The sequence below is a fragment of the Pelobates fuscus genome, chromosome 12 (genome assembly GCF_036172605.1).
Source record: "Pelobates fuscus isolate aPelFus1 chromosome 12, aPelFus1.pri, whole genome shotgun sequence".
In the NCBI taxonomy this organism is placed as follows: domain Eukaryota; kingdom Metazoa; phylum Chordata; class Amphibia; order Anura; family Pelobatidae; genus Pelobates; species Pelobates fuscus.
The window spans coordinates 19,533,728-19,561,681 of NC_086328.1; the positions used below are offsets into that span (position 1 = coordinate 19,533,728).

A 27,954-nucleotide genomic window follows, 5' to 3' on the forward strand; every position below is an offset into this window, starting at 1 on the left:
TTTTGGACCAAGCATCCCCATCCTGGCTGGTTATCAAAGACTTGCCGTTATTGGTGTAGCTCCTCTATTTGGGTTGATTGACAGCTGCACTTTTTTTTTTTTTTTTTTTACAAATAAAAGTTAAAAGCAGGTTAAGCAGGTGGAATTTATAGGTCACATGAATCATCACGAGTAAAAGGAAGAAAACGTGTTTTGTGTAAAACAATTTAAAAATAGATGCAAACGATACTGGTACACAGCAAGTACTAGATACAATTACCAGCTGTGACGATACTGGATATCACTGCAAGGGAGAAGTACGAAATGATCTAAGAAAAGGCAAGAATAAAGGATCGAGACAATATAAGATCACATTGTACTCGGGTTACAGGAGGTTTGTAAATGAGGTAATACTGGTAGCTGTGATACGTCTAATACTATGGACGAGGAAAACCTGAAAGAAACGCATATGGCCTATTGAAAACATATGAAAGGAGGGGGGATTCCTCAGTTTCTGCCTTGCAGAGGTAATGGATAATAGAAATATTCTAGCCAGTTAAAGGGACACTTTAGTGTTAGAAATACAAACCTATATTCCAAACGCAATTGTTTATTTGTCAGTAGCATCTTTAAAGAGGAGCACTGGGTACCGTTGGCAAATGCATGGCGCACGCCGTGATCTCCCTTTGCAATGCATTGAGTCTCTATGACAAGCCAGCTCAGAACGACACAAAGCATGCACACAGGGCATCGCGGTGTGCCTCGGCACGAGAGTTGGGAAGGAACAGTCCCAGTACTCCTAGCCAGAGAACTACTGGTGAACTACTTAAACACACTACAACAACTTAAACAAAATTAAGTTGTTATACTGTCTACAGTGTTCCTTTGAAGGGAAAACCTCTAATGAAACCCCGAATGAAAACGTGCGTCTATGTTTTCACTGGGGTATATATAAAACAGCTTGCAAAACCTGCAGTTCTCTTGTCTGTCTTTGCAAACCCTCCCCTCTTAACCCCACCCAGACTTTCTATGACTGTCCAATCAAAGACATCCCAATGCAGCTCAATTAGTAGTCTTTGCAAGGCAGGACAAAACTTGACGGTGGTAGCTCCGCCTCTTGTCAAGTTGTGTCAAGCGAAGGGAAAATATGTAAAACAAAGTAGTTGCTACTTTCTTATGATTAATTTTAACGATGTTGGAATTTAACTGAAATTCCAACAGTCAATATGAGAATTTTTTATGAAATACAATTTTTTGTTTTAAAATTTGTGTTGACATCATTATGGATTCATTGAGCGTGTGACCCCATGGGAATATCAAACAATAATTATGACCGTGGTCTTAAAATGTCCACCTTTCTCCTGCTACTTCCCCTTTTTATGTAAGTTGTTAGTTATTCCTAAGTAGAGGTTACACACAAAGAAATTCGGATCTCTTTGATTTTAATAGCCCTTGGGTATGGCACTTCGTTTAACTGGTTCCTATGCAATCTAATTTTAGTAAGTAAAGTATTGTTGTTTCTCAACATATTATGCCTTTGCGGTCATATATAGAAAACACATAAAAGTCAACCTTTCACATATATAGTTACGTTTTTTTTCAAAACAGAAGCAACGTAAAATACCAGACGTGACTTCCAGTTGTGTCTCAGAAAACTCTAAAACCATTTTCTTTTTCTGAATAGCAAATATGGAAACTTTTTATTCTATAAACTGTGTGTCGAAATAAAGGCTAAAATTGATTTTGTTCTTCCTTATAAATCTGGCAAAACAAATATAATTTTAAAAAAGGTACACTATAGTCAACAGAACTACTACAGGAAAACACAAAAATGGATAAGCGCTAAGGACACAATTGACTAGACTTAGGCAGCAAACACAGGGTATAAGGGAAACCCTCAAACCCTAAAAATAGACAGCATAGAATACAAGAAAAGAGGTTGCGCCAAAAGGTGTAAAACGATAAAATGTAAATTTTAAAAAGTCCACATAACCACAGTTCAAATACCGCAATTCCAGCTGTTTATGGATTTTTGGGGAATGTTGGTTCTTGGTTAAGGTGCTTGCAAATATATGTAGGGAGACACAAAGTGGCATAATAGTGCAGACTGTTTTGGCAGGAAAATAGGACTCACAACAGTAGTATATGAGGTAAAACTCACATGTTATGGAGCTTAAATTAGCTCTAAGTAAGATTGCTTGCAGCTGTACAATCCCCACTGATGGATATAACTTATGAAGTGAATATCTCAATGTGCAGGTAGGCATATGTAAGAAAAAGAAGATATCCATTAGTGCTCACTGTAAACATATGTGATGCAGCACAAAAATGTATTACACTCACATTTGATAGAGCGTTAAGTCACTCAAATATAAGCGAATGGGTGGCATAATCCCCACCAGGTATATGTTGGTAAATAGTTGTCCAGATCTGAAGTAAGGTGTGCCAAGAACAAATACAATTTAAAATTGCATACAAAGTGTAATAAATGATCACAATAAAGGGAATTAAAACCAAATATACTTTAATGCTAAAAAGAATAAAACATAAATGGTACAATATTACACAACGCATTTCACCAATAAAGGCTTTTTGAAAGCCTTTAAAGGAACACTATAGTCACCAGCACAACTACAGCTTACTGCATTTGTTCTGGTGAGTATAATCATTCCTGCAGACACTGAACTTTCCTCATAGAGATGTATTGATTCAACTAATCTCTATGAGGAGATGTTGATTGGGCTGTGTTTGACTTGTGTTGGCTCTGCGCGCTGATCTTCCTCCTTAACAGTCTCAGCCAATCCTATGGGGAAGCATTGTGATTGGCTCAGACCACCACTTCTGATGATGTCAGCATGCAGAAGCAGCAGCTGCAAACTTGAATTCAAGTAAAAATATACTAATTTTAGGGAGCAAAAGGGAGCTAGAGGGTGTTTCTGACCCGGTAGTGTTCCTTTAAGGTGGTAGATCGTGGTAATATAGCCTGTCCCTGAAGGCAGAGCAGTGTAAACACTACATATGCAGTGTTTAACATTAAAGCCCAGTATTACCTCTAGAGGGTGTTACTCAGAGAGACGCAAGAGAGTGAATGCCTAAATTCGGTCCTGGAGATGCTGAATGCTTCCCACAGAGATGCATAAACTCAATGTGTCACTAGGAGGAGCTGCCGATTGGCACAGAGTGGAGATTTGTCATGCATGCGCACTAGACTCCCAATGCTTCCCTATAAATCTCAGATGTCACTAGGAGGAGCTGCCGATTGGCACAGAGTGGAGATTTTTTTCATGCATGCGCACTAGACTCCCAATGCTTCCCTATAAATCTCAGATACAGATGCAGTGTGGCTGCAAAGAGACTGTCTTGCTGAGGGAAATAAGGCGAGTTAAACTTCTTTTTAGAATGCTGATGAGTTGTTTGTGTGTGTTGGAGGGTTAATACTCACAGGCAGGGAGGTTAGATGATTAAGTGTTTCCATTGTATTTCAGTTATAGCTAATTTTAGATTTTTCATCAGAAAAGTAGTAGGGAGATGCCAACAATCGGGAGCCTTTACATTTTATCCCATACCCCCGTATCCAGCACGAGATTAAGGGACTAGGCTTATAGTTGCCAAGACTTTTACAAGAGCTCTCAGCAGATAGATTAGGCGCAGGGTACTCTGTGTATCATAACAACTTTGCATTCATACAATGTTGGTATGGTGCAGTGCATAGACTCACCATTTAACTATTACAATGTGCTTGGATTTTCCCTTGGGAAACAAAACTTCAGATACAATGCATAAATAGTGCATATATAAATAAATCACAAGGTATAAAATCATTATCACGTGAACAAATTAATGATGCATCAAAAAATAATTTATTTTTTTTGTAAGAGAATGAAGATACATTTTATTCCATATAAAGTTCCGATATTTAACTAAACAAGTTATCGTTCAGAACAGAGAAAGATCAACTTAGGAATTCCTAGTTTAAATAAAAAAAATACAGGGGGAAGGGGACCCCACCTCCCGAGAAAAAACTAAACCAAAAATGCCACCCACACAAAACCACGAAAGCCAGGCTCTGCAATGTACTGTTGCTATATGAAAGGGTATTTCCTTTAATGGCTACTTTGCATGCTTTTAGCATTTCAGCCGTATCACATCCCTTTGAAAATGAATATGCACCGGAGAGAAGACATTAATTGTTCCACTCGTTAGATGAGGGTGTGCTGCTTCAGCCCTTTAAATTCTCCATCTTTGCAATCTTATTATAACACTGAAATTTCTTACATTCCAAACATTTTAGGACATCGTAAACTATAGCAGCAGCTTTAATGGTACAGGATATTGTGTGTCATCTAAAAGGAAATAAAAATGTTTTACTTTCACGCGAGTTATTAGTTGTACGAGAGCTTCATCATCACTCAATTCCAGCAGCCCTTGAAACTCCTCCAACAGCCGAAATATACGATATTACCCTCATACGACTTACTGCTTTTTCTCCCAGCTTCCCACATATCTCCATAAAAAGACTCCGCAATGTATCCGAAGCTGCCTTTTGTGCTTTATTATACGGTTACAGGTCTATGCTTCCTTTGCTTTTAAACTTCTTAGCGGACCGCTCGCTTGATCTCATCTGTAGCTTGCTTCCGTAGATGTACGAGATAAATCCGTCAATTTCCATGCTAAAGACGCAGTTTAACTTGGGAACGACTGTTACGAAAAAGCAGAAAAAAAAAAAAAAAGTACCCCATAAATTAGATGGAAGGTTTCCTATTGGGAAAGGCATTGGACAAAGTCTTCAAATTGCATTGATAAATTCTCATTAAGAGGCCAAATATTCTCAAGGTAACTACAAATTAATAGTTCCCTTATGCAGCAGGTATTACAGATCCTGTCCTGTTCGGACTGGTTATATCTTCATATAGGTATCTAAAACAGTTCTACTACAAGAACAGATCTTTGCAACAATCAGTTTGAAATAATATTCTGAATAGATATTTTAATCTAAATGTAGGATAAATAGGAAGACCGGGATAAAATTTATGTAATCACTTAACTGCAATACTATAAAATCATCTTCCCTCCTTTTAGAACGTTTGGACCCCTTGGTGGGAGTATGCTTTTTCTGAATAATTTTGGGTTTAGAACCTATTTTCTAGCTGGTTCATTGTGGTGGTAACCTTACCCTTTGTATCCTCCCTACTTCCTTTTTTCATCCCATATTAAACTTTAAAAATTGTAAGAGTAGATTGTTCCATTTCTCTCATAAAACACACATGGTTTGTTTTGGGCTTATCTCTTCAAATAAGGTGAAAAAAAATAAAATAAAAAGTTGTGACCGTTTTTTTTTTGTTTTTTTAACATGTGTTATGGTCAATTTGGATTTGCGTCACAATATTTTGAAAGGATGCCACAGATTAACTATAAAGTAAATAAAATAAAAAATGTTTTATGAGAGCTTATCAGAATTTGATATTTCCACAGTTGAACCGATTAGCTCAATGCAATCCACTGTATAGGGAAGACAGAATGTTGTGTTTGCTAATGTACACTAAGTATATATGAAAACAAGATTTTGCTGAGACCAAATAAATCTTCCCATAGAGCAGACAGAAAATAACTGTTGTCCATCACCTATACAAGAAGGAATCTAATGGCAAGGCCGACTAAAATGTGTGCCTGCCGAGATACACATGTATATGTCCGTCTGAAAAATCACAAATACACTCTTTAAAAGATTTCTAAGTATAAAGCAAACATCTAAAACCTACATTAATCATACAAAAAAAAATATAAAGCATATACTTCTTATAAGTAATTTACTATTTAATTTGCAAACAGTGAACACTTCTCTTCCCCCCCCCCCCTCCCCGAAGCTTGAAATCTGACATCCAATTACCAATTATTTCACTAAGATGGGGTAAGTCATTTTATAAACAAGATTCCCCACCTGTTATATCTCATAGCTAAACCACACTATACAAAACTTTCATTATGGGTAATCAAGACACACATTACAAGTAAACGTTACGACGGATGCACCTTTTAATTTATCTTCTTTGGTGATTATTTTGAAAACATGTTTCGTTTCCTGTAAGATTATTCCTGTTATACCCACATACGACGGACATTTGGATTTTGATACTGCAGAAATAAAACAAACAAAAATACAGCGGTCACAATATAGTTGTAGTGCAGATCACCATGCTTTTTAGTGCATTAAAAGATGTGAGATATATATATATATATATATACGTATACACACACCCACAAACACACATATACAAATCATATGGCCTACTTACAGGTTTTAGAGAATTATAGAAACAATAGATAAAAACACAAGTTTGGAGTTTCTGAGTGTCAGTATCATAACAGAGTGTATGCAGTGTCATTTCATCATTGTTTATAGTGTTTTGTCATTACATTTTCAGGAAGCAGTGAAAATGATGGCTACGAAGATGTCTCACTAACCTTAGGGATGTCCTACCTCTAGTGATGACATTAACAATAGTGCCAATATTAATGCCGCTACATTCCTGTCTCTCGAACAGTCTCCTTTACCCACTTCAACGTGTAATGAGAGGGGTCTATGACTGCATAGAATCTGTGCGAGCGTCTGTGTACAGGGGCTGGGGGGCTCTATATGCTTTTGTGTTCCCCTCTCACAATGCTCTGATTTTTCTAAAAGAGCTGGATATGCAAGGGAGCATTGACAGTGATCTGCTCCCACAAGAGATGCAGACCACAAGCTCCCACATGTCAATGACAGTGGCAAGAAGTGGGGCAGGTAGATAAAAAAGCTAGTAGAGCTGCAGAGTGCCATGTTTGGACATACCATCTAGGTAAATGAATTTGTCTTATGGTAGCATTGGCCCTGGTTACATAGAGGCTGATATTACTTGTCTATATAAATAAACTCATTTAAAGGAACCAAGTCGTTGTAACTGTTGGTTGCTAGATCAACACATTTGACCGGATGGAGTCTGGTGAAGAAAAGGAAAGAAATTAGATGGAGCCAGGTCCAATCTTCTTCTGTAAGACAGCAACTAGCGAACTCTACCCAGATTTTAATCTGTACTTTCAACCAGTGATGGACCATGAGAATCTGAGCAACATCAGTTACAGGTTAGATGTATATTAAAATCAGTGCAGTGTACAAACCCATTACTAGAGCTCCATGAAGATCAGCCTTCAGTATTCTGCTCTGGATCATCTGCGGCTGCCTAGAACGTAAATAAAACAAAATTCTAAACATCTAGGCTCTCACTCAATGGATGGGCCCAGCAGCAAATCCGTGATCAGACACAGCAATATAGTACTGAGAATGGAACATATGCATATTTATGGTACCTTGTAGTATAGAACGCTTTGCCTGACAAGACTTCATCACTCCCCCACCCAACGTTTATTCTCAGTGCCAGGAGTCTAAAAACACATTGCAATAACCCAGACGCCGAAAAGGAAAAAATAAAAGTAAAACAATGTAAAGTCAAGCTCACCTATCAAGTTTCGTCAAGGTTGTAGTTTGTAGCAGTAAAACTCAAGACATAGAAAGAAAAATTTTAAATTTGAAGGAACAGCAGGGTCTCTGACCACAGGCACGTGACAGGATCAAGGTAAGCTGTCAAACCATTCTTAAAGGGTTTTTTAAAGCAGTTTGACCACTGTTCTGAAGTGGTCATAGTGCTTGAAGTCTGTATGGACACCTTTCAGTATGAAGTTGATGTACCAAGTATGTGCATATTCCCAGCACAGATGCTCATTTAGTGGCTGAGAGCACTCAGCTGACGCTCTTAGCCAATAAACTAGCGGCAGTATCGGCACTCCGCTTCCGGGCCCTGCAGAACCCAGATGCGCGCCACCAATCTCAGAGGAGGCTCAGCGTCCACCAAGACCCAGGCAAGAAGAAAACATTGCAGAACGGTATGTCCCATGACTGGGGAAATGTCACCTGGGTACTCCACCATCATAACTTCTATAGTGACCTGTAGCTGTTTGGATGCTGGAGTAACCCTTTAAACAGTTTACAAATTACTCTGAGTTGCTGCCAGGTGCCTTCTGGCACTATAACCACTGCATTGGACTGCACTGGTTATGGTGCTTAGAATGTTCCTTTAACATAAGCTGTTAAAACTTGAAAACATTTTGCATCTGAAACAGTTAGCAATTTTGATTTCTGTTTTTTGTAATTTTTATAATTTAAATTTAATTTAAATGAGATACTCACGCATCTGCTCGGAATCCGTTACACAATTCCCTCATATACTGTTTCCACAGGTCATGCAGAGGGAGAAACAGGTTGTACCTGCCAATAAGAGAAATACAGGTTAGGATAAAATAAAAATAAATAAATAAATAAAATGGTCCAATGTTGAACACGTTCCAATTGAGCTCACTTTTGATGTTCTGGTTTAATTTCAAAAATTCTCATCTCTCTTTTTTCCTTTGCATTTAAACCTTTGGATTTGCAATGTTTCCTTTTCTTCTTTTTGTAACTGTACTCTAAAACGACTGCCTTCCGCTCCAAGTTCTCCTGCAGGGAATTCTTCTTCAGGTTGGGCATGCTGTGCTTCAGAAACGCATTCACAAAAGCGTCAGCCCTTTTCATGGACGGAAGCTAAAAAAAATAAAAAAAAATTAAGAGCTTTAATTTGAATGTTCGGTAGAGCACAGAGCCAGTAAATAATCAGAAGTATAGGTTAAGGATAGAAGGCTGACACACATTACTACAAAACAGGCACATTCCATTGGTTTGTAATCGATGCCGGGAGCTGCCGAAGTTGAGCTGTCTGTGTTTTATTGTACTGTAACTCATTAAACACTTTCTAACTACGAGTTCAATGGTAACCCAATAGCTTTTCATTACAGACAGTCATGTTTACCTCATCACTTCTATATATGAAAATATTAAGGACCACAAGTTTGTTTTCGTGGCACTATAGTGGTCCTTTAATATTTTCATAGTGTTAATAGGTCCATCCCACCCTCATGGCCCCCCTCCTGCCGGGACTGAAGTGGGAGGAAGGGGTTAAAATCTTACCTTTCTCCAGCGCTGGGGACTCTCCTCCTCCTTCCGATGTCAATCGACTGAATGCGCATGCGCAGCAAGAGCCACGTGTGCGCATTCAGTCAGTCCACAGGAAAGCATTTCTCAATGCTGGCGTCTTCTCACAGCGCTTTTCACTGTGGCGTCTTCTCACAGTGAAAAGCGCGGAAGCGCCTCTAGCGGCTGTAAATGAGACAGCCACTAGAGGCTGGATTAACCCTAATGTAAACATAGCAGTTTCTCTGAAACTGCTATGTTTACAGCAGGCAGGGTTAACCCTAGATAGACCTGGCACCCAGACCACTTCATTAAGCTGAAGTGGTCCGGTGCCTATAGTGTTTTTTTTAAGTTACAGCATCTTCATGCAAAAGCAGAGGGATGATGACCGAATACGTTTCACACTCTCAGACCTGCTTTCGCTACAGATCCCCTTAATTCCATTATTGTTTTTCAATAAAGCAGACTTTATATCAGGGCTTGACAAATTTGCTTGGAATCTAGGAGCCATCTAGAAAAGTTAGGAGCCTGAGAAATCAACACCAAAAATACAATTCTTAAAGGGACACTATAGTCACCAGAACCACTACAGCTTAATGCAGTTGTTATGAAGTCTATATCCTGTCCCTGAACGCTTTTCAATGTAAACACTGACTTTTCAGACAAAAGGCAGTGTTTACATTGCTGCCTGGTAACACCTCTAACAACAGTCACTCAGACGGCTTCTAGAGGTGCTTCCTGGGTCAGTGCTTCACAATGTGCAGCACCTACATTAATGGTCCCTATAGAGATGCATCGATTCAATGCACCTCTATGAGAAAATAAACGGGCATGGTGGCATTTTGCCGTGCAATAGTCTTCCAATGCTTTCCTATGTGGAAGCATTGGATTAGCTGAGATCATCAAAAAAGAAGGAAAAAAAAATAAAAAAAGGTGAGTAAAAACACCTTTGCCATGTGATTGGAGGGTAGACACACTCACAGACATACAGACCAACTCACTCACAAGTAATTACCCAATTTAAATCCACCCAGCATCCTTACTTCTGGAGAGCTGGAGTGGATAGACTTTCCCTGGGGTCCAGTGGGGCTGCTGTCATCTCCCTCTCGCGCACTGTTTAGTGAGACGGGATGACCTCATAACCCGGCTCCCGGCGTCACTGCAAGACGCGCGAGGGAGCAGAGCAGGGAGATTACAGCTCCCTCACCGCGGCATTAAGTCATCCATCTGCCCGCCTCCCTCTGCTCAACGTTACCCGGCTGCCCCCTCTGTCAGCCGCCTGCCTCCCTCTCACAGCTCTCCATGGGCTAGCCGCCCCCCTCCCTCAGCAATACATGAGCCGGCCTCCCTCCCTTACCTCTCAAAGAGCTGGCCAGCCGCCTCCCTCAGTGATTCGACTGTGCGCCTCTGCTCTCAGGCAGCCGGTGACCTTGGGGGCTGAACAGGCTCACATATTCCAGGCGCCAGGACAAATTTCCTGGTCACCATGGCGACCTGGGGTTTGACAAGCCCTGCTTTATATGAATACAAGAACACTGTGCACAGAAGTGGAATTCTCTCATTTGGTCACATCGAGTCACAATGAGGCCGTATATGCTGCAGTCTCCCGACTTCGGTCTGCTAAGTGAGCCATTGAGTAATTAGGGCTCTAGAAGAGAACTGCCAGTCGTGATTTATACTACTTGCCTCTGGACTGACTCTTGTTGATATCCGTGGTTATAATGCATTTACCTAGGCAGGTTTACTTTAAAATGATCTAGAGCAAAGTCTGGTGGATAACGTACCCAGGGTTATATCAAGACCTTGCTCCATAAACACCCTGCCAATCCAAGGGTGTTTTTTTTTTTTTTTTTAAATGGGAAAAAAGCAACAAGCTTGCAAGAAATACTACTATCTCGTCTAGTTCTTACACAGCTCAACTCACCTCTACTCCAAGATCCTTGGCCTCATTAGGAGGCAACCTCTTGTAGATTAAATCTGAGGGAAAGAAAAAAAAACATTTTTTTTTTAATAAACACACTTTACAAAAGAAAAAAAGTGCACGTTGAGTTTTTCAAGATTAAGTATCTATAGACATCGTCTGAGCTCCATCAGCCAAATCAGGCCCACTCTAGCAGGAGAAGCTGGATTGCGCTGTAGAGTAATGCGAATCAATGCGGGATTACGCTTACTGGCTGACCGTGCACAGCCGATGCCATTAGCCAATAACTCGTCTCAACAAAAACATACGGTTTCTCCAGCTAGGGAAGAAAATATGCAGCTCAGGTACCTGTTGGGACAGAGTGTTCCTTTAAGCAGTTAATTGCCATTAATAAAAAAAATAAAAATAATAAATATCAATAATTAGGATCCAAATCAGTATAGAATACATAGGATAAGAGAACCAAGTCTATCAAGTTGGACCATCCACACGTCAGCTTTTGCAGTTCATCCAAAAAGAAAAAAACCCGCTCACCACAGTTTAAAGCCATTTCCAACAAATATTACACAAATTCATCTTGACCTTTTCTACATGTCTCAACTAAATCGGATTAAAAAAAAAGAAAAAGAAAAAGAAAAGAAAACTGAACACTTTAAGCAAATGATTTCACATCCTTGTAAATAATTCCCTGTCCCTCCGCAACTTACAATGTCAGATCGGGAAACAAAACAAAAAACCTTTCTGTACTTTGTCTGTTACACATTGTACATCAGCGGTTTTCTTTAAGGTGAGAAATTGCTGCAGCAAAAATCAGCCTGAATGTATTCATTTTAATAGTGTATTGGATAATAAACGACTCTAAATAAGTTGTTAGCGGATGTCATAGTATAACTTCACTTTTCCAGTAACAATTCAGAACTGGTCTCTATTAATACCAGGTTGGCTCCTTGTACAAGTGTGTGTGTGTTTCTGTTAGCGAGTGTGTGTGTGTGTTTCTGTTAGCGAGTGTGTGTGTGTGTTTCTGTTAGCGAGTGTGTGTGTGTGTTTCTGTTAGCGAGTGTGTGTGTGTGTGTTTCTGTTAGCGAGTGTGTGTGTGTGTTTCTGTTAGCGAGTGTGTGTGTGTTTCTGTTAGCGAGAGTGTGTGTGTGTTTCTGTTAGCGAGTGTGTGTGTGTGTTTCTGTTAGCGAGTGTGTGTGTGTTTCTGTTAGCGAGTGTGTGTGTGTTTCTGTTAGCGAGTGTGTGTGTTTCTGTTAGCGAGTGTGTGTGTGTTTCTGTTAGCGAGTGTGTGTGTGTTTCTGTTAGCGAGTGTGTGTGTTTCTGTTAGCGAGTGTGTGTGTGTTTCTGTTAGCGAGTGTGTGTTTCTGTTAGCGAGTGTATGCGTATCTGTCAGTGAATGTGTGTGTGTGTGTGTGTGTATTTAGAATGCGGGGCGGGGGGAAAGGTTGGGTGGGGGTGGCGCGGGGGGGGGGGGGGGGGCTTGGGCGCCTGAGTTTTGTCCTGCCTAGGGCAGCACAAAACCAGGATACACCACTGGATATGGTAACATGCATTCTGGGAATTGTAGTTGATCAATATCTGTTGTATAGCCACATATAAAAAGGTATCGGAAGGTTTATGCAAAGAGAAACTTACGGTTACACTACAGTTTTGAGCCCACGATAAATTGAATACATTTAACTGATAAAATCTACCCTTCTGACACTTTATAAAAATGTTTAATGGTGTTACGGTTCAGATGCATCAATCTCCATTTAATATACATGGTTACATATGTACAATTTCTTACAGAATATTTATAGAGATATGAGCTGTTTATGGCAATTTATTTTTACTGTGAGCCTCCAAATTTATAGAACATATTAGCTTTTTTTTTATTGCTTGTTATAGTGAATAATATGCACAGATTTTTTTTATTGTAAAGCCAAGTGATGCTGAACATTTTCTACTGTATTTTCAACTATTTTAAGTTATGTTTATTTGATTTTGCCATCCGGTTTCCTGGGCATTTAGCATTCCTGCTACTACTAAACATTGCTTGTCTTTTATTTTCTGTTACTATTCCCCCCCCCCCCCCCTCTTTAGCATGAATCAGTAAATATTGTATTACACAACACAAAACAGTTTAGTTTGCAGTTATATATTTCGAAACATAAAACCAGTTTGATGCACTGGTATATACTAAAGTAGCCTTTGCTATAGTATGAGCCCTGCTTAAAGGGACACTAAGCATCAAAGCAACTTGAAGCTTAAAGTGATCCTATAAGGTTAAAAGGTCCCGCCCTCCCACTGGACACTTACCTTAAGCCAGCGTCGGGCTCCCATAGGAAAGCATTACTCAATGTTTTCCTATGGAAATCTTTTTTATTTGACGCTGGACTCCGTGAGGTCGTCTAGCGTCATTTCAGTGCGATTTACTCACTGAGAATCGCAGAAGCGGCCTCTAGTGGCTGTCAGGGCGACAGCCACTAGAGGCTGGATTATTCCTGCAATGTAAACATAGTAGTTTCTCTGAAACTGCTGTATTTTCAGCTGCAGCGTTAAAACTAGGGGGATCTGGCACCCAGACCACTTCATTGAGCTGAAGTGGTCTGGGTGCTTATAGTGGTCTTTTAATGAAGTAGTTTGAGTGCATAGATCGGGGGGGGGGGGGGGGAGCCTGTGGTCTTTCTGCTTCATTACCTGCCCTTTATGCATTAAATCACTTTGTTTAGGGAGCCCTAGGCACGCCTATCTGGCTGTGACACATCGACTCCATAAAAGAAAAAAAAAAAAAGAAAAACAATTGATTAATATTTACAGCACACAGTGTTTAATTTAGAAACGTCTATCTCTTGCTCTGTTGATTTAACGTGAAGCACAAACATGAGGCTGTTGCAAGCTATAGCAGGAAATAAACACAGCATGAGATGAGAACTTCAAATTCTATGCAATAAGGGAATTAAAAATCTTGTAACTCTCTTTCAGGAAGTAAATTGTAAGTCTAAGCCGGAGAGCTGTGGCTAGGGCTGAATAATGTACGTGATTTAAAAGGGAGCCTCCAGAGACAATAAAATCTTTATTGGAATAAAGTTGTTACGATGTGAGAAGCTCCCAGGCGCCGGCATACCTTCAGGGGTCAAACTGCTTAACAGTGTCTTCAGTCAGGAGACTGTCAGCTCTGACACTACACTTTTTTCACACCGTTCTGTGAATGGAAAGCTACGGATAAGCTGAGAGCATCAGCTGAGACTCTAAACCTATCAGGGGCGCCCCGTCCGATAGCTCCTGATTGAATCAAATGGAAGTGGTGGGGCAGAGTTTGGGGGTTAAACGGTTTCTTAACATTTTAAGCGCTGAAGTTAAGCCAGTGCCTTGGACCTGCTCACAACACAACTACTCCATTCCAATTAAGTTGTTATGGTGCCCAGAGTGTACCTTTAAAGGACCACTATAGTGTCAGGAAAACATACTCGTTTTCCTGGCACTATAGTGCCCTGAGGGTGCCCACACCCGCCGAGCTGGATGCAAAGGAAGGGGTTAAACACTCACCTTTCTCCAGCGCCAGGCTCCCTCGGTGCTGGAGAATCTCCTCCCTCTTCTTCCGTCATCGGCTGAATGCGAATGCGCGGCAAGAGCCGCGCGCGCATTCAGCCAGTCTCATAGGAAAGCACCTCTAGCGGCTGTCAATGAGACAGCCACTAGAGGCTGGATTAACCCTAAAGTAAACATAGCAGTTTCTCTGAAACAGCTATGTTTACAGCAGAAAGGGTTAATCCTAGGTGGACCTGGCACCCAGACCACTTAATTAAGCTGAAGTGGTCTGGGGGCCTATAGTGGTCCTTTAACTCCTAAATGGCAGATAATTGAGCAATTAGACTGCAGGGTCATGAGCGATACACTAAGACTGCTTTGTTAAACCTAAGTGGTTTTGGTTATTAAAGTGACACTATAGACACCAAGACCACTTTGTCTCATTGAAGTGGTCTGGGTGCACTGTTCCCTTAACCCTGCAGTTTTGTGTATAGGTTCCCTTAAGCAGTTTTGTGTATAGGTTATGCCTCTGAAGTATCCCATCACTATAGTGTTCTTTTAAAGCAGGCTTCCCCAAAATCCGGCCCTCCAGATGTTGCTGAACTACAACTCCCATGATTGTATGAATGAAAGATAGGCTGAGAATCATGGGAGTTGTAGTTCAGCAACATCTGAGGGGGCCAGTTTGATGTGTACTTTTTGGGGCGGGCCTAACCTTCATGGCTGCCAGACGTTTAAGTGAGCTCCTCACATAAGAAGTGTGAAACACGACATTAGAGCGAGGTGATATCCCCAAACACTGCCCAAAAGGCCTAAGCACCTACAACTAGCAACTGGGGAATGCTTTGCAGTGACTTCTTCATAACCCGAGGCCGGTTTAAGCTTTTGAGGCCTACTCACCCAGCAGGCCCCACGGAGTGGAGAGCTGGCCGGTCTCCCAGCCTGGGACTGCACGTGGGATACAGCTACCCAGTTTACACCCCCCCCCTCTGGACCGGTGTGGGATATCCGGTTCCCACTGGAGGACAAGCTAACGAACACCCGCAAGCACCATAGAGAATACACGCACAGTGGCAGCAAAACCTTGTAGCAATGTCAAAATGGCCGGCGCACAGACAGAGCTCACAGTACTAGATTAGGAGGTCAAGTTCCTAGCCACCTTTGACAGGATCTGCACAGAATTCTGGGCACGGGTCGAAACCTGCACGGAACCTCCGCAACTCCATAAACAAGCTGATGTACAGACTCTAGCCGCGGCAAGCCCGACCGCTTGCCCCACTTCCAAGTCACAGCTCGGGCTGGCACAAAATGCCCACCCACAGACACTCCTCACTGCACAGATTGGTGTCACTGGTGCACTCATCCGTCTTCCGAGCTCGTTTGGAGAAAATATCTCCTCCGCCGTCCATACAACCAGGGGGATAACCGGAATCTGGAGAACCCCTGGGCCCACGATCCTGAAGATGGGATCAATGAAGACAAGGCAAGAGCCCCTGCTAAAGCCTTGGGCCGTAGACGAGTGACATTCAGGACACACAGACCCATGAGATGATCACTCCACACTGTCTATGCAACTGGGAGATGCTTGGGAGTGGATGGTGCCCTGGACTCAGAGGACATCTCAGAGGAGCAAAGTGGACTTGCATCGGTAAATGGTGCGAGTAGGTAGCCCTCCCATATTTGGTCTAGAGGGGGACTCTTTGGGGTGGCCAGCCAGCAACATCGGCTAACTCACTGATTCTACCTACCTGCTGCCCCCACGCTAATACCAGTACGAATGCACCTGCCTACTACTCTACCTACCCACTTGGACTCACGCCAGCCTAGCCGCTCAGGGGGATCGGCTGTTCCGGCCTTACACCTGGACTCCCACCAGGCGTTTGTCTTTGTCTTAGTTGTTCTTGTTAGATGCCCGGTGGATATTAGCTCTCTCTCGTATGCCCTTACAGCCACCACCAGTTTAAAGCTAATTTAAAGAGTTGGTAGCTTCAGTGGATACTATTTTAGGCTACACAAGCGACTCTTACCCCACGACAGCTACTCTCAAAGCCTACTGTAGCTTATAATTCATAACGTTTACTAGTGAGCTACACTTAACCTGTTTAGAGTACTGCTAGATAGCCTAGATACCTTAGTTTGCGTAACATAAACCGGTCACAAATCTGCAAGTACCTAGCATGTATTAATCTTGTTCAAAACAAACAGTATACAATATTTATTTAGCTAGTATTTATAATTTAAAAATGAGGTATTACCAAACAACTGTGAAATACCAGGTCATATATGTGCCCAACGCTATGAATACTTTTCCTTTCTGTACCGTTATATTTTTGCCTCTTTCCTCTAAGTAGAATATGTATACTAAGCCATATCAAAGAAATATTTTTAGTTTGAAAGTATTTTATCAGGAAGAATTGCAGGGTCTTTCTATTTAATAATCGTCAAAATGCAGCCAAATGGAGCTTGGCTGTGCAATATAGTATGTTTCCATACCTCCCAACATCCTGGGCTGCAGAGTCAGGACGGAGAGAGCGGGTCCCTGAGGTGGTGTCACCCGTGACACCAAAAAACTAAATTGGGACAGAATCCCAAAATTGGTACAGTTGGGTGTCTTGAGTTTCAGCTAAAAGTTTTCCATGTCAGCTAGTCACAACGTGCTAATTTGGTTACTTCAGATGTATTTCCATTCAGCATATCAATTTGCTAATTACCAATTATTTCAACCAAATTTTCTGAATTGGCTTCATCCAATACCCCTGACAGAGCACGAGATTACTTCCATAAATTACTAGAGTTGTATCAAACCCTGTAACAATATCTCAAACCTAAACACCCCTCAACCCTGTTCTTATCATAATTTTTTTTTTTTTAAATTTGGTTACAGTTAAAAGGGCACTTAAGGTTTCTAAAGTCTTCCTTGTCCACATTTATAAAAACAAAAAGCAGATTTCAAGAGAAATTTGCACATTTATGGATTAATTATGGAACAGCCAGGAGGGCTTCCTGATTCATTCTGCACAATCTCTCCAGCAAAAGTGAAATGAAGCATTCTGTTGGGTGATCTCCACATTTGTTCAAACACTGACAGTCCCCATTTAAAGGAGTACTCCCTTCCGTGTGCTGTGGAGTGCCCGGACACTGCCCATTGTGAGTAGTCAAACCGTTTTGAACTCCCTGCCCCCACTACAGGTTTTGTGCATGAGCCAAGAGCTCAGCCCTGACACTCTCAGCCAATAGGCTAGCCCTAAATTGCAATCCTGAGCTCAGGTAAGCCAACATAAGGAGTTTCTGTCTCTTCAATTGGAGAAAGGGTGCAATTCCTAGCAGCCTAGGAGGCGGGCCGGGGTGGTGGTGGAGCCAAACGCTACTCTGGCCAGTCAGCATCTCCTCATGGAAATGCATTGAATCTATGCATCTCTAGGAGGAAAGTTCAGTATCTGCATGCAGAGTGTGGAGACACTGAATGTCAGTCACATTTTGCAGCACTGCCCCAGGAAGCACCTCTAGCAGCCATCTGAGGAGTGGCCAGTGGAGGTATCCCTAGGCTGCAATGTAAACATTGCCTTTTCTCTTAAAACAGTGTTTACTGCAAAAAGCCTGAAGAGACTGATTCTACTCACCAGAACAAAATAAATTAAGCTGTAGTTGTTTTGGTGACTGTAGTGTCTATTTAAGTTCAGAAACACCTCCAGGGGTGGGGCCTGACAGCCAAGATGGCCAGGCGTGTCTCACACTAGCTCTTGCTGATCTGATCTAAACTCTTTGTTTCTGTGCACACAAACCTGCATTTCAAACACAAAACCCTTTTCATAGGTGCTTAGAACTGGCAGCAGATCAACAGAGCTACTTAGATCGCCCGGCTCATGCCTGTACCGCATCTGTAGCATGCCTTGCCTTGCGGCCTTCTGAAGTGGCTGTCCTGAAAGCCGAGAGAAGCGGCCAATCTCCTGGCCCAGGGACAGCACCAAATTTCAGCTCGTGGTGGCCCCGTTACCCCCCTCCCGTTGGGTTGGCGGGGGATATCCCGGTCCCCACTGGGGCAGCTTAAACCACCACTGACCTCGAGCAAAACACTGCGGAGTTGACCGCGTGGGGGAGTCAAGATGGCCGCTGCACGTCTGCACCCTCACGTTACAACAAGCTCTGGAGATCAGGAGTGGAGATAGTAGTCCAAGGCAAAGTTTGACGCGCTCTGCTCAAAATTTTGGCACCGCCTGCACAGCAACCCCCCAACTTTTGTGGCACCAACAGTTACTGAAGCGACTCCTCGCTCTCGCACCGGGTTGGAGACTCCTTTGATACTTACCCCTCCAGGCACTTCACCAACGCCCACAGCTGCACCAGCTTCCCGTCATTCTTCTGGGCCGGGGGCCCGCCTGGAAAGTCAGCCAGGCTGCTGGTTATATACCCTAAGGGGCAACCGAGCTAAGAGGACCTGGCGGGCACAAGATTCAGCCTCTCACAGAAGGTGGATCTATGGACACGGGGCACTGGACCCTTTTCAAGCCCGGATGGCCTACTCCACTTTCTGAAGCATGGCAAATTGCAGAATATACACAGCACTTGGGCGGAGGGGGAGTATGACAGTCCTGAAGAAGACCAGTACTTTCAAGCCTGGACTATCAGTGGCATAGGGTGATATGCTATTAGGGCATCCAGGGCGGCATCGTAACACGCTCCTGTTTCCAGTACTCAGAGCGGTTCCTCACACGTTTGCCTTCTGTTTTATTTGTAACATGTAACCTCACGTTTCTTTTCTAGCCTGTCCAGTGGTCTTATTAATCCCTTTCATTGCCAGCACGTACAGCCTGTAGTTTTGAGCACTCATTCGTTCTCTGGCATGTCTCTTCTCACTATGCCAACACACTTACGTATTAATCTTGTTTCGTACATTAACCTGAAAATGTACAGTTCATGCCTATCTTTTCACATTTCTACCATAACAATTGTGCATGCCCTTGCTATTACCCCTAATGTACTGTGGGATGCTATGCCTGAGGGTTGCTGTTGGGGTACCTCAAGGTTGTATGTAATAACCTTATGCACTGCAAAAAAAAAAAGGAAAAATAAACACCTCCAAAATGATAAACAGCCAGGGAGGTTTGTTTCTTCCTTTCGTTACCTTGTGAGCCAACATAAATGGCAGACGCAATCTAGTTTAGTGAATCTTCCTTCTCCCACATTTCTCCTCAAAGACCTCACATCAGAACAGTGTTCTTCTTGAATGCTGTTTTAATGTGTGCATGCACAGTGACAGATTCACAGGCTACTCAATGATAAGCCTCTGGTTATTTTTTTTATTTATTTATTTAATTTTTTCTTGAAACTTTCACTTTATTTTAAACTTTGACCAATAATTGCTTCAGTTTTATAAAGATAAGTATAGCTCTTGCTTTTTGTTTTATTCTTTTTTTTTTTTAATTCTTTATTTTTGACAGTGCAGTGAGATGTATACACATTTCAAAAGGCATGAATATATATATTACTAGACATACATTCAAGTAAGGTAAAGAGTTATTCATACTGCACTGTTTTTTTTTAAATAAGTCAAGAAGAACATAGTATAGGACAAACGTGTGAGGGTCTCAGCCAGCCTGACAGCGTTTGGGGGTCATAGTCGTGTGCAGTGAGTGGATGGGTCTGAGATTGAGGCAGCTAGGCTCCCTATGCGTCAGCTAGGCGTGAGAGAGAGTGAGTGACACGTCAATGAGTATAAGGCCATCTATGTGGGCAGTTTAATGAATAAAATAAAAAAACGAAACAAAATGGTTTCAGAACGGGTGTCATTTATGGTGTCATTTATTAGGACCCTAGGGTACTTATGCGTTGTCTCTGATGTGGGTCGATTAGTTCCCTGTCAGGGGTAACCTCCCTCCTGTTTCCCGTATGCAGTTGCTTACTGTTCTGAAGCATGGCGCTAGGGTAGTGTGTGGGAGGTGGGGGAGGGGGGGGGTTGCTTCGCGCATGGTGCGGTCATGTTTAGCAGAGCAGAGGGTGTGGGTGTTAGTATGTGCCAACTTGCTGCAGGTAATAGTTATGTCGGTCTTAGCATATTGACCATTAAAAACAAAGGTAACACATTAAACTTAAATAAAATGAGTAAACAACATGTTGAACTTGATCAGCCAAGGAACAGAGTACTTTCATGTGGCCTGGCAGGGCAGGTGTCTGAGCGTCTATCGGTGTTGGGGTTGGAAGTGACCCGATAGTCCTTCAAGGAAGGGCAGCCAGATGGGCTTTTACGCTCAGGTCAGTTGCTCCAGCCCTGGGCGTCTTGTCGTGCGGGGTATGAATTCCTCGATGGCAGAGGGGTCTAAGTGAGTCAGTCCCGTACCTGCCACACTCTTCGTTCCTGTGATACCAAGCTTGCCCATGAAAGCGTCCAGTTCTGCATAGCTCCGTGCCTTATAGGCAGTGTTTAGGTGGGTGAACATCAGTTGTCTAGGTGTACCCCAGTGGTATGGAATATTCTGCGATTGAAGGAGCTGTAGAAGCGGCCTCAGGGACCTGCGCCATGCAATGGTGTTCCGGGTGAGGTCTGGGAATGTCGTCAAAGATGAGCCTTCAAAACATAATGGGGTCTTTCCCTTTATGGCTTGGAGCAGGAGGGCCTTATCCGACATGGATTGAAAACGGATGATAAGGTCTGCGGTTGCGGACATGGGCGCTGTGGGAGGTTTCGGTAGACGGAACAGGCCATCTAATCTCACCGTTTTTGCTTGCTTGGGTGGCAGCAATGTGCTGAACAGCCTGCGGATGTAATGTGGTAAGTCCGCCAGGTCGATCGAGTCTGGAACGCCGCGGAGTTTGAGGTTGTATCGCCGTTTTTGGTCTTCCATGGCATCCATTCTATCTGTGGTAAGTAATTGTAGTTTGGAAATTTCAGCTATTTGGTTCTCTACCACCGTGAGTCTGGAGTCCTGTGTGCTTGTTGTGGCCTCTAGGAGTGTGATCCGTGAGGTGGCCTTTTCAACCGCCGTTTTAAAGTCCGCCATGTCCGCTGCAATGTTTGTTCGCAGCTCGGCAAGCATGTCCTTGAGCTGGGCGGCAGTTACCGGCTCGGTTGAGGCTTGTTGAGGGATCGTGGGGTATCTCCTCTCCCATATCGAACGGGTTATCTCCCGATGAGTAAGAGGTCTCGTCTCCCTCCAGCGCCATCTTGTTCCAAGCGGCCCTCTGGGCACCCCGCAGTAGTTCGCCTATGTCTCGGCTTGTTGGGGATCGATCACCCTTGGGTTTTTTATTCTTCCGACCCATATTCCTTACTGCACCTCTGATGACTGGTTTTGCCGGAAAAAATCGCCCTTTTCACTGAGTTTTGTCAGTTTTGAGGCTGATTGTGCTCGGAGCTCGGGGAAAACGTGTCCGCTCTGTTCCTCAGCTGGCTCCGCCCCTGGTTATTTTTTAATGAAGAGACTGAGAGTGTCTAGTCTACTGAGGAAGAATGGGATAGCTTGCAAAGCCTGCAGTCTTGAACTGCAACTTTTGAAAGCCTTTAAAAAAAAAAAATAAAAAAAAAATTATATATATATATATATATATATATATATATATATTTAAATGCATGCGTGTATTAATTTGGGAGTATATCTACTAAAATAGTTTTTTTAAACGTGGATTGCATTGTGGTATAGTCTTTTAATAAACTATATCAATTAATATCTTTATTAACAGGCAAATCCTGTACTTACTAATAACTGGGAGCTTCTTAACCCCTTAAGGACACATGACATGTCATGATTCCCTTTTATTCCAGAAGTTTGGTCCTTAAGGGGTTAAAGGACATGAACCTCGGTTACTTGGCTAAGGAAAGTGCCAACATATTCAACTTTCATAATAAAAATATAAATCAAATTAAAAAGAGAAACACAACTAACTGGTTTTTGAAAACACAAACATTGTGTCCATCCCAGTCCACTGTGCACATACATATTTTTAAATTCATTAATGTGCAGGGTAAAATACTTTTGTGCATTTAGTAATTATCTCAGCTTCTGCACAACATCTTGCCATTAGGACACTCACTGACTTAGTGAATGCAATCAGCTTTTAAATCAAACAGGATTAATGCCCATGGACCTGCACACTACACATTACTGTCCAAGACTTACAAAGGGAGATAAGTCACAAACAATCATTTAGAGATGTACCTCAATTTATGGAACACAAGAGGAATCATGCTCAATAATTTACATATAATTACTCACCAGACATCTTCTTTACAGTAAAAATCAAAAAAGTCCAGCACACCTCCCTTCAAAGGGTCAGCACTTCAACTTTATTGGGTCATATACACAGAAAATCTCCCTGCTGTAACATGTGCAGCTGCAATGTTGTCCGGTTCCTACTGATGACATCACTTGGGGGGCGTCGCACTCTAATGACATCTTCGACAGTGTCCATGGAAACCTGTATCAGTCTTTGAAACCTTGTAATAGTGAGAAACCAACCCTTTCATCAATGGCAGTTGAGAACTACGAATCCCTTGACACTGTGCGCTCAGAGATCTGGCAAAGCATCATGGGATTTGTAGTTTACAGCCATTGGAGAGCCAAATACCACACTTTTCTGCTGTTATTCAATAAACACAAAATAAAAACAACCTTACTAATAATTCTCACACATTTTAAAGTGTCAGAAAAAAATAATAGTATTACATGCAGGTAATAAATATTAAATACCTCCCAATTGTCCCTATTTGGGTGGGACAGTCCCTAATTTGAGCCCTAATTCCCCTGTCTCTCTATTCTGTGCGCTTCCTTTCTTGGAGCTCCATGTTGTTGATGTGTCTGAGTGTATGACAGAGTTCAACAGCAATAATACTTCAAGTAACGTGTCTCTAAATTGCAGTAAACGTGTTTAGAAATCAGTGTGTATAATAAGACATTAATTTCTAAAATGTCTCAGAACAGCCCCGCCGGTGATGACACTCCCTCACAACCTGAAAATTGAAGCGAATCTATAGTGTTAGGAATACAAATTTTTAGTGTGCGATCGATACATGCGCAGCACAGCGCCTATATCAGGCAGGTACATTTTAGCACTTTAATGTGAGTTGGGTATCAGTGGTGACACTGTTGGCACAAATATAGAAAGACCTTCAATCAGAGAGCTGTGTCTTTACCATAGAACATACATTAGTTCACAAAAATAATTATATTGGGAAGTGAATATAGTAAAACAAGAAAAAAAAAATCTGAAAATAGGAAAGCTATAAGATATAGAAGGAGAATTTATAGAATGGAGTTAATGAGAGAAATGTAAGGAAAAGGAAAACATGCACATATTCCATTAGCCCCGTTTTATGCCCCCAATTCAACATGTTGAATGTCTCAGATTGAGGCTTCAGTCACCACTGCACTGCTTCTGATTCCTCTAGTTCCTGGAGTCTGTAGGTATTATACAGAGAGCAGCACTATACAGGGAGCACTGACTGTCCAAGCTTATTATACACGCAGACCTGTATTATACAGAGATGTGAATGAACAAAAATGGAATACAGCTGAATGATACAGAGAGCCGCACTATACAGGGAGCACGGAATGTCCTGGTATATTATACACAAAATGACCTGTATTATACAGAGAGCAACACTATACAGGGAGCACGGACTGTCCAAGCTTATTATACACGCAGTCGCAGACCTGTATTATACAGCGAGCAGCACTATACAGGGAGCACTGACTGTCCCAGGATATTATACAGAGAGCAGCACTATACAGGGAGCACTGACTGTCCCGGGATATTATACACACAATGACCTGTATTATACAGAGAGCAGCACTATACAGGGAGCTCTGACTGTCCCAGAATATTATACACACAGACCTGTTTTATGCAGAGAGTAGCACTATACAGGGAGCACGGACTGTCCCAGCTTATTATACACGCAGACCTGTATTATACAGAGAGCAGCACTATACAGGGAGCACTGACTGTCCCGGTATATTATTCATACAGACCTGTATTATACAGAGAGCAGCACTATACAGGGAGCTCTGACTGTCCCAGAATATTATACACACAGACCTGTATTATACAGAGAGCAGCACTATACAGGGAGCTCTGACTGTCCCAGAATATTATACACACAGGCCTGTTTTATGCAGAGAGCAGCACTATACAGGGAGCACTGACTGACCCAGAATATTATACACACAGGCCTGTTTTATGCAGAGAGCAGCACTATACAGGGAGCACTGACTGTCGCGGAATATTATACACACAGACCTGTATTATACAGAGAGCAGCACTATACAGGGAGCACTGACTGTCGCGGAATATTATACACACAGACCTGTATTATACAGAGAGCCGCACTATACAGGGAGCACTGACTGTCGCAGAATATTATACACGCAGACCTGTATTATACAGAGAGCCGCACTATACAGGGAGCACTGACTGTCGCGGAATATTATACACACAGACCTGTATTATACAGAGAGCAGCACTATACAGGGAGCACTGACTGTCGCGGAATATTATACACACAGACCTGTATTATACAGAGAGCCACACTATACAGGGAGCACGGACTGTCACAGGATATTATACACGCAGACCTGTATTATACAGAGAGCCGCACTATACAGGGAGCACTGACTGTCGCGGAATATTATACACACAGACCTGTATTATACAGAGAGCAGCACTATACAGGGAGCACTGACTGTCGCGGAATATTATACACACAGACCTGTATTATACAGAGAGCAGCACTATACAGGGAGCACTGACTGTCGCGGAATATTATACACACAGACCTGTATTATACAGAGAGCCACACTATACAGGGAGCACTGACTGTCACAGGATATTATACACGCAGACCTGTATTATACAGAGAGCCGCACTATACAGGGAGCACTGACTGTCGCGGAATATTATACACACAGACCTGTATTATACAGAGAGCAGCACTATACAGGGAGCACTGACTGTCGCGGAATATTATACACACAGACCTGTATTATACAGAGAGCCGCACTATACAGGGAGCACTGACTGTCGCAGAATATTATACACGCAGACCTGTATTATACAGAGAGCCGCACTATACAGGGAGCACTGACTGTCGCGGAATATTATACACACAGACCTGTATTATACAGAGAGCAGCACTATACAGGGAGCACTGACTGTCGCGGAATATTATACACACAGACCTGTATTATACAGAGAGCCGCACTATACAGGGAGCACTGACTGTCGCAGAATATTATACACGCAGACCTGTATTATACAGAGAGCCGCACTATACAGGGAGCACTGACTGTCGCGGAATATTATACACACAGACCTGTATTATACAGAGAGCAGCACTATACAGGGAGCACTGACTGTCGCGGAATATTATACACGCAGACCCGTATTATACAGAGAGACGCACTATACAGGGAGCACTGACTGTCGCGGAATATTATACACACAGACCTGTATTATACAGAGAGCAGCACTATACAGGGAGCACTGACTGTACCATGCTATTATACACACAGGCCTGTATAATACAGAGAGCCGCACTATACAGGTAGCACTGCTTATTCTGGGATATTTTACAGACACAGACCTGTATTATACAGAGAGCAGTACTATACAGGGAGCACTGGCTGTCCAGGGTTTTTATACACACAGACCTGTATTATACAGAGAGCAGCACTATACAGGGAGCACTGACTGTCCCAGAATATTATACACACAGACCTGTATTATACAGAGAGCAGCACTATACAGGGAGCTCTGACTGTACCATGCTATTATACACACAGACCTGTATAATACAGAGAGCCGCACTATACAGGTAGCACTGCTTATTCTGGGATATTATACAGACACAGACCTGTATTATACAGAGAGCCGCACTATACAGGTAGCACTGCTTATTCTGGGATATTTTACAGACACAGACCTGTATTATACAGAGAGCGGTACTATACAGGGAGCACTGGCTGTCCAGGGTTTTTATACACACAGACCTGTATTATACAGAGAGCAGCACTATACAGGCAGTGGTGTATCCTGGTTTTGTGCTGCCCTAGGCAGGACAAAACTCAGGCGCCCCACCTCCCCGCGCCACCCCCACCCAACCTTTCCCCCCGCCCCGCATTCTAAATACACACACACACATTCACTGACAGATACACTAGCTAACAGAAACACACACTCGCTAACAGAAACACACACACACCAACAGACACACTCACACTCAGTAACAGACAAACATACTCACTAACAGACACACACTAACAGACACACACTCACTCACAAGCAGACACACACTCACTCACTAGCAGACACACACTCACTCACTAACATACACACACACTCACAGGCAAACACACACACTAACAGACACACACAGTCACACACTAACAGACACACACACACTAACAGACACACACACTAACAGACACACACACACACACACTAACAGACACACACAGTCACACACTAACAGACACACACACACTAACAGACACACACACTAACATACACACACACTAATAGACACAAACACTAACAGACACACACACTGACACACACACTAACAGACACACACTAACAGACACAAACACTAACAGACACACACACTGACACACACACACTAACAGACACAGACACACACTAACAGACACACACACTAACAGACACACACACTAACAGACACAGACACACACTAACAGACACACACACTAACAGACACACACACTAACAGATGTTAACACATGTTTTTTAAATTTATTTTTAACACATTTAAAAAAAAAAAAAAATTTAACACATTATTTTTTTATTTATTTTACCTTTGGGAATGCTGGGGAGGGGGGGTGTCTCTTCCTCCCTGGTGGTCCAGTGGCTGCTGGGCGAGCGGGCGGCACTGCCTGGCGGGCGGCCGGCTGGCCGGCCGGCGAGGGAGCAGTTCCCCTGAGCTGTCTGCTCAGCTCCCTCGCGCGCCTCAGAGTGAGTCTGGGAGCCGGAATATGACGTCATATTCCGGCTCCGCCTCCCAGCCTCACTCTGCGGCTGGCGAGGGAGCTGAGCAGACAGCTCAGGGGAAGTGCTCCCTCGCCGGCCGGCCGCCCGCCCGATCGCCCAGCAGCCCGCCGGCATGTCTGTTAGCCGCAAAGCTAACAAGACATTTGCCTTGGGCATTTGGGGGCGGCTTTTTTTGCCGCCCCCTGGAAAATGCCGCCCAAGGCAAATGCCTTGTTTGCCTCGCGGCTAATACGCCCCTGTATACAGGGAGCACTGACTGTCCCAGAATATTATACACACAGACCTGTATTATACAGAGAGCAGCACTATACATGGAGCTCTGACTGTACCATGCTATTATACACACAGACCTGTATAATACAGAGAGCCGCACTATACAGGTAGCACTACTTATTCTGGGATATTTTACAGACACAGACCTGTATTATACAGAGAGCAGTACTATACAGGGAGCACTGGCTGTCCAGGGTTTTTATACACACAGACCTATATTATACAGAGAGCAGTACTATAC

The 27,954-nt window shown here is 42.8% G+C and overlaps 1 protein-coding gene across 1 annotated transcript; it reads right to left on the reverse strand.

Annotated features, from left to right (window-relative positions):
• Positions 1-3,874: 3,874 nt before the first annotated feature.
• POP4 (POP4 homolog, ribonuclease P/MRP subunit) lies at positions 3,875-22,790 on the reverse strand. Its single transcript, XM_063438798.1, has 7 exons — positions 22,652-22,790; positions 10,938-10,990; positions 8,367-8,587; positions 8,198-8,275; positions 7,132-7,193; positions 6,010-6,111; positions 3,875-4,677 (listed from the first exon to the last, which is right to left on the reverse strand). The coding sequence occupies exons 1-7, from the start codon at positions 22,656-22,658 to the stop codon at positions 4,541-4,543; spliced, it is 660 nt and encodes a 219-aa protein (XP_063294868.1). The 5' UTR covers positions 22,659-22,790; the 3' UTR covers positions 3,875-4,540.
• Positions 22,791-27,954: the final 5,164 nt, after the last annotated feature.

Coding starts and splice junctions, on each gene's coding strand:
- POP4 (XM_063438798.1), bottom strand. Junction 8,276..8,366: donor ATTAAACCAGAACATCAAAA/GTGAGCTCAATT, acceptor TCTTATTGGCAG/GTACAACCTGTTTCTCCCTC. Junction 6,112..7,131: donor TCATGGAGCTCTAGTAATGG/GTTTGTACACTG, acceptor TTATTTCTGCAG/TATCAAAATCCAAATGTCCG.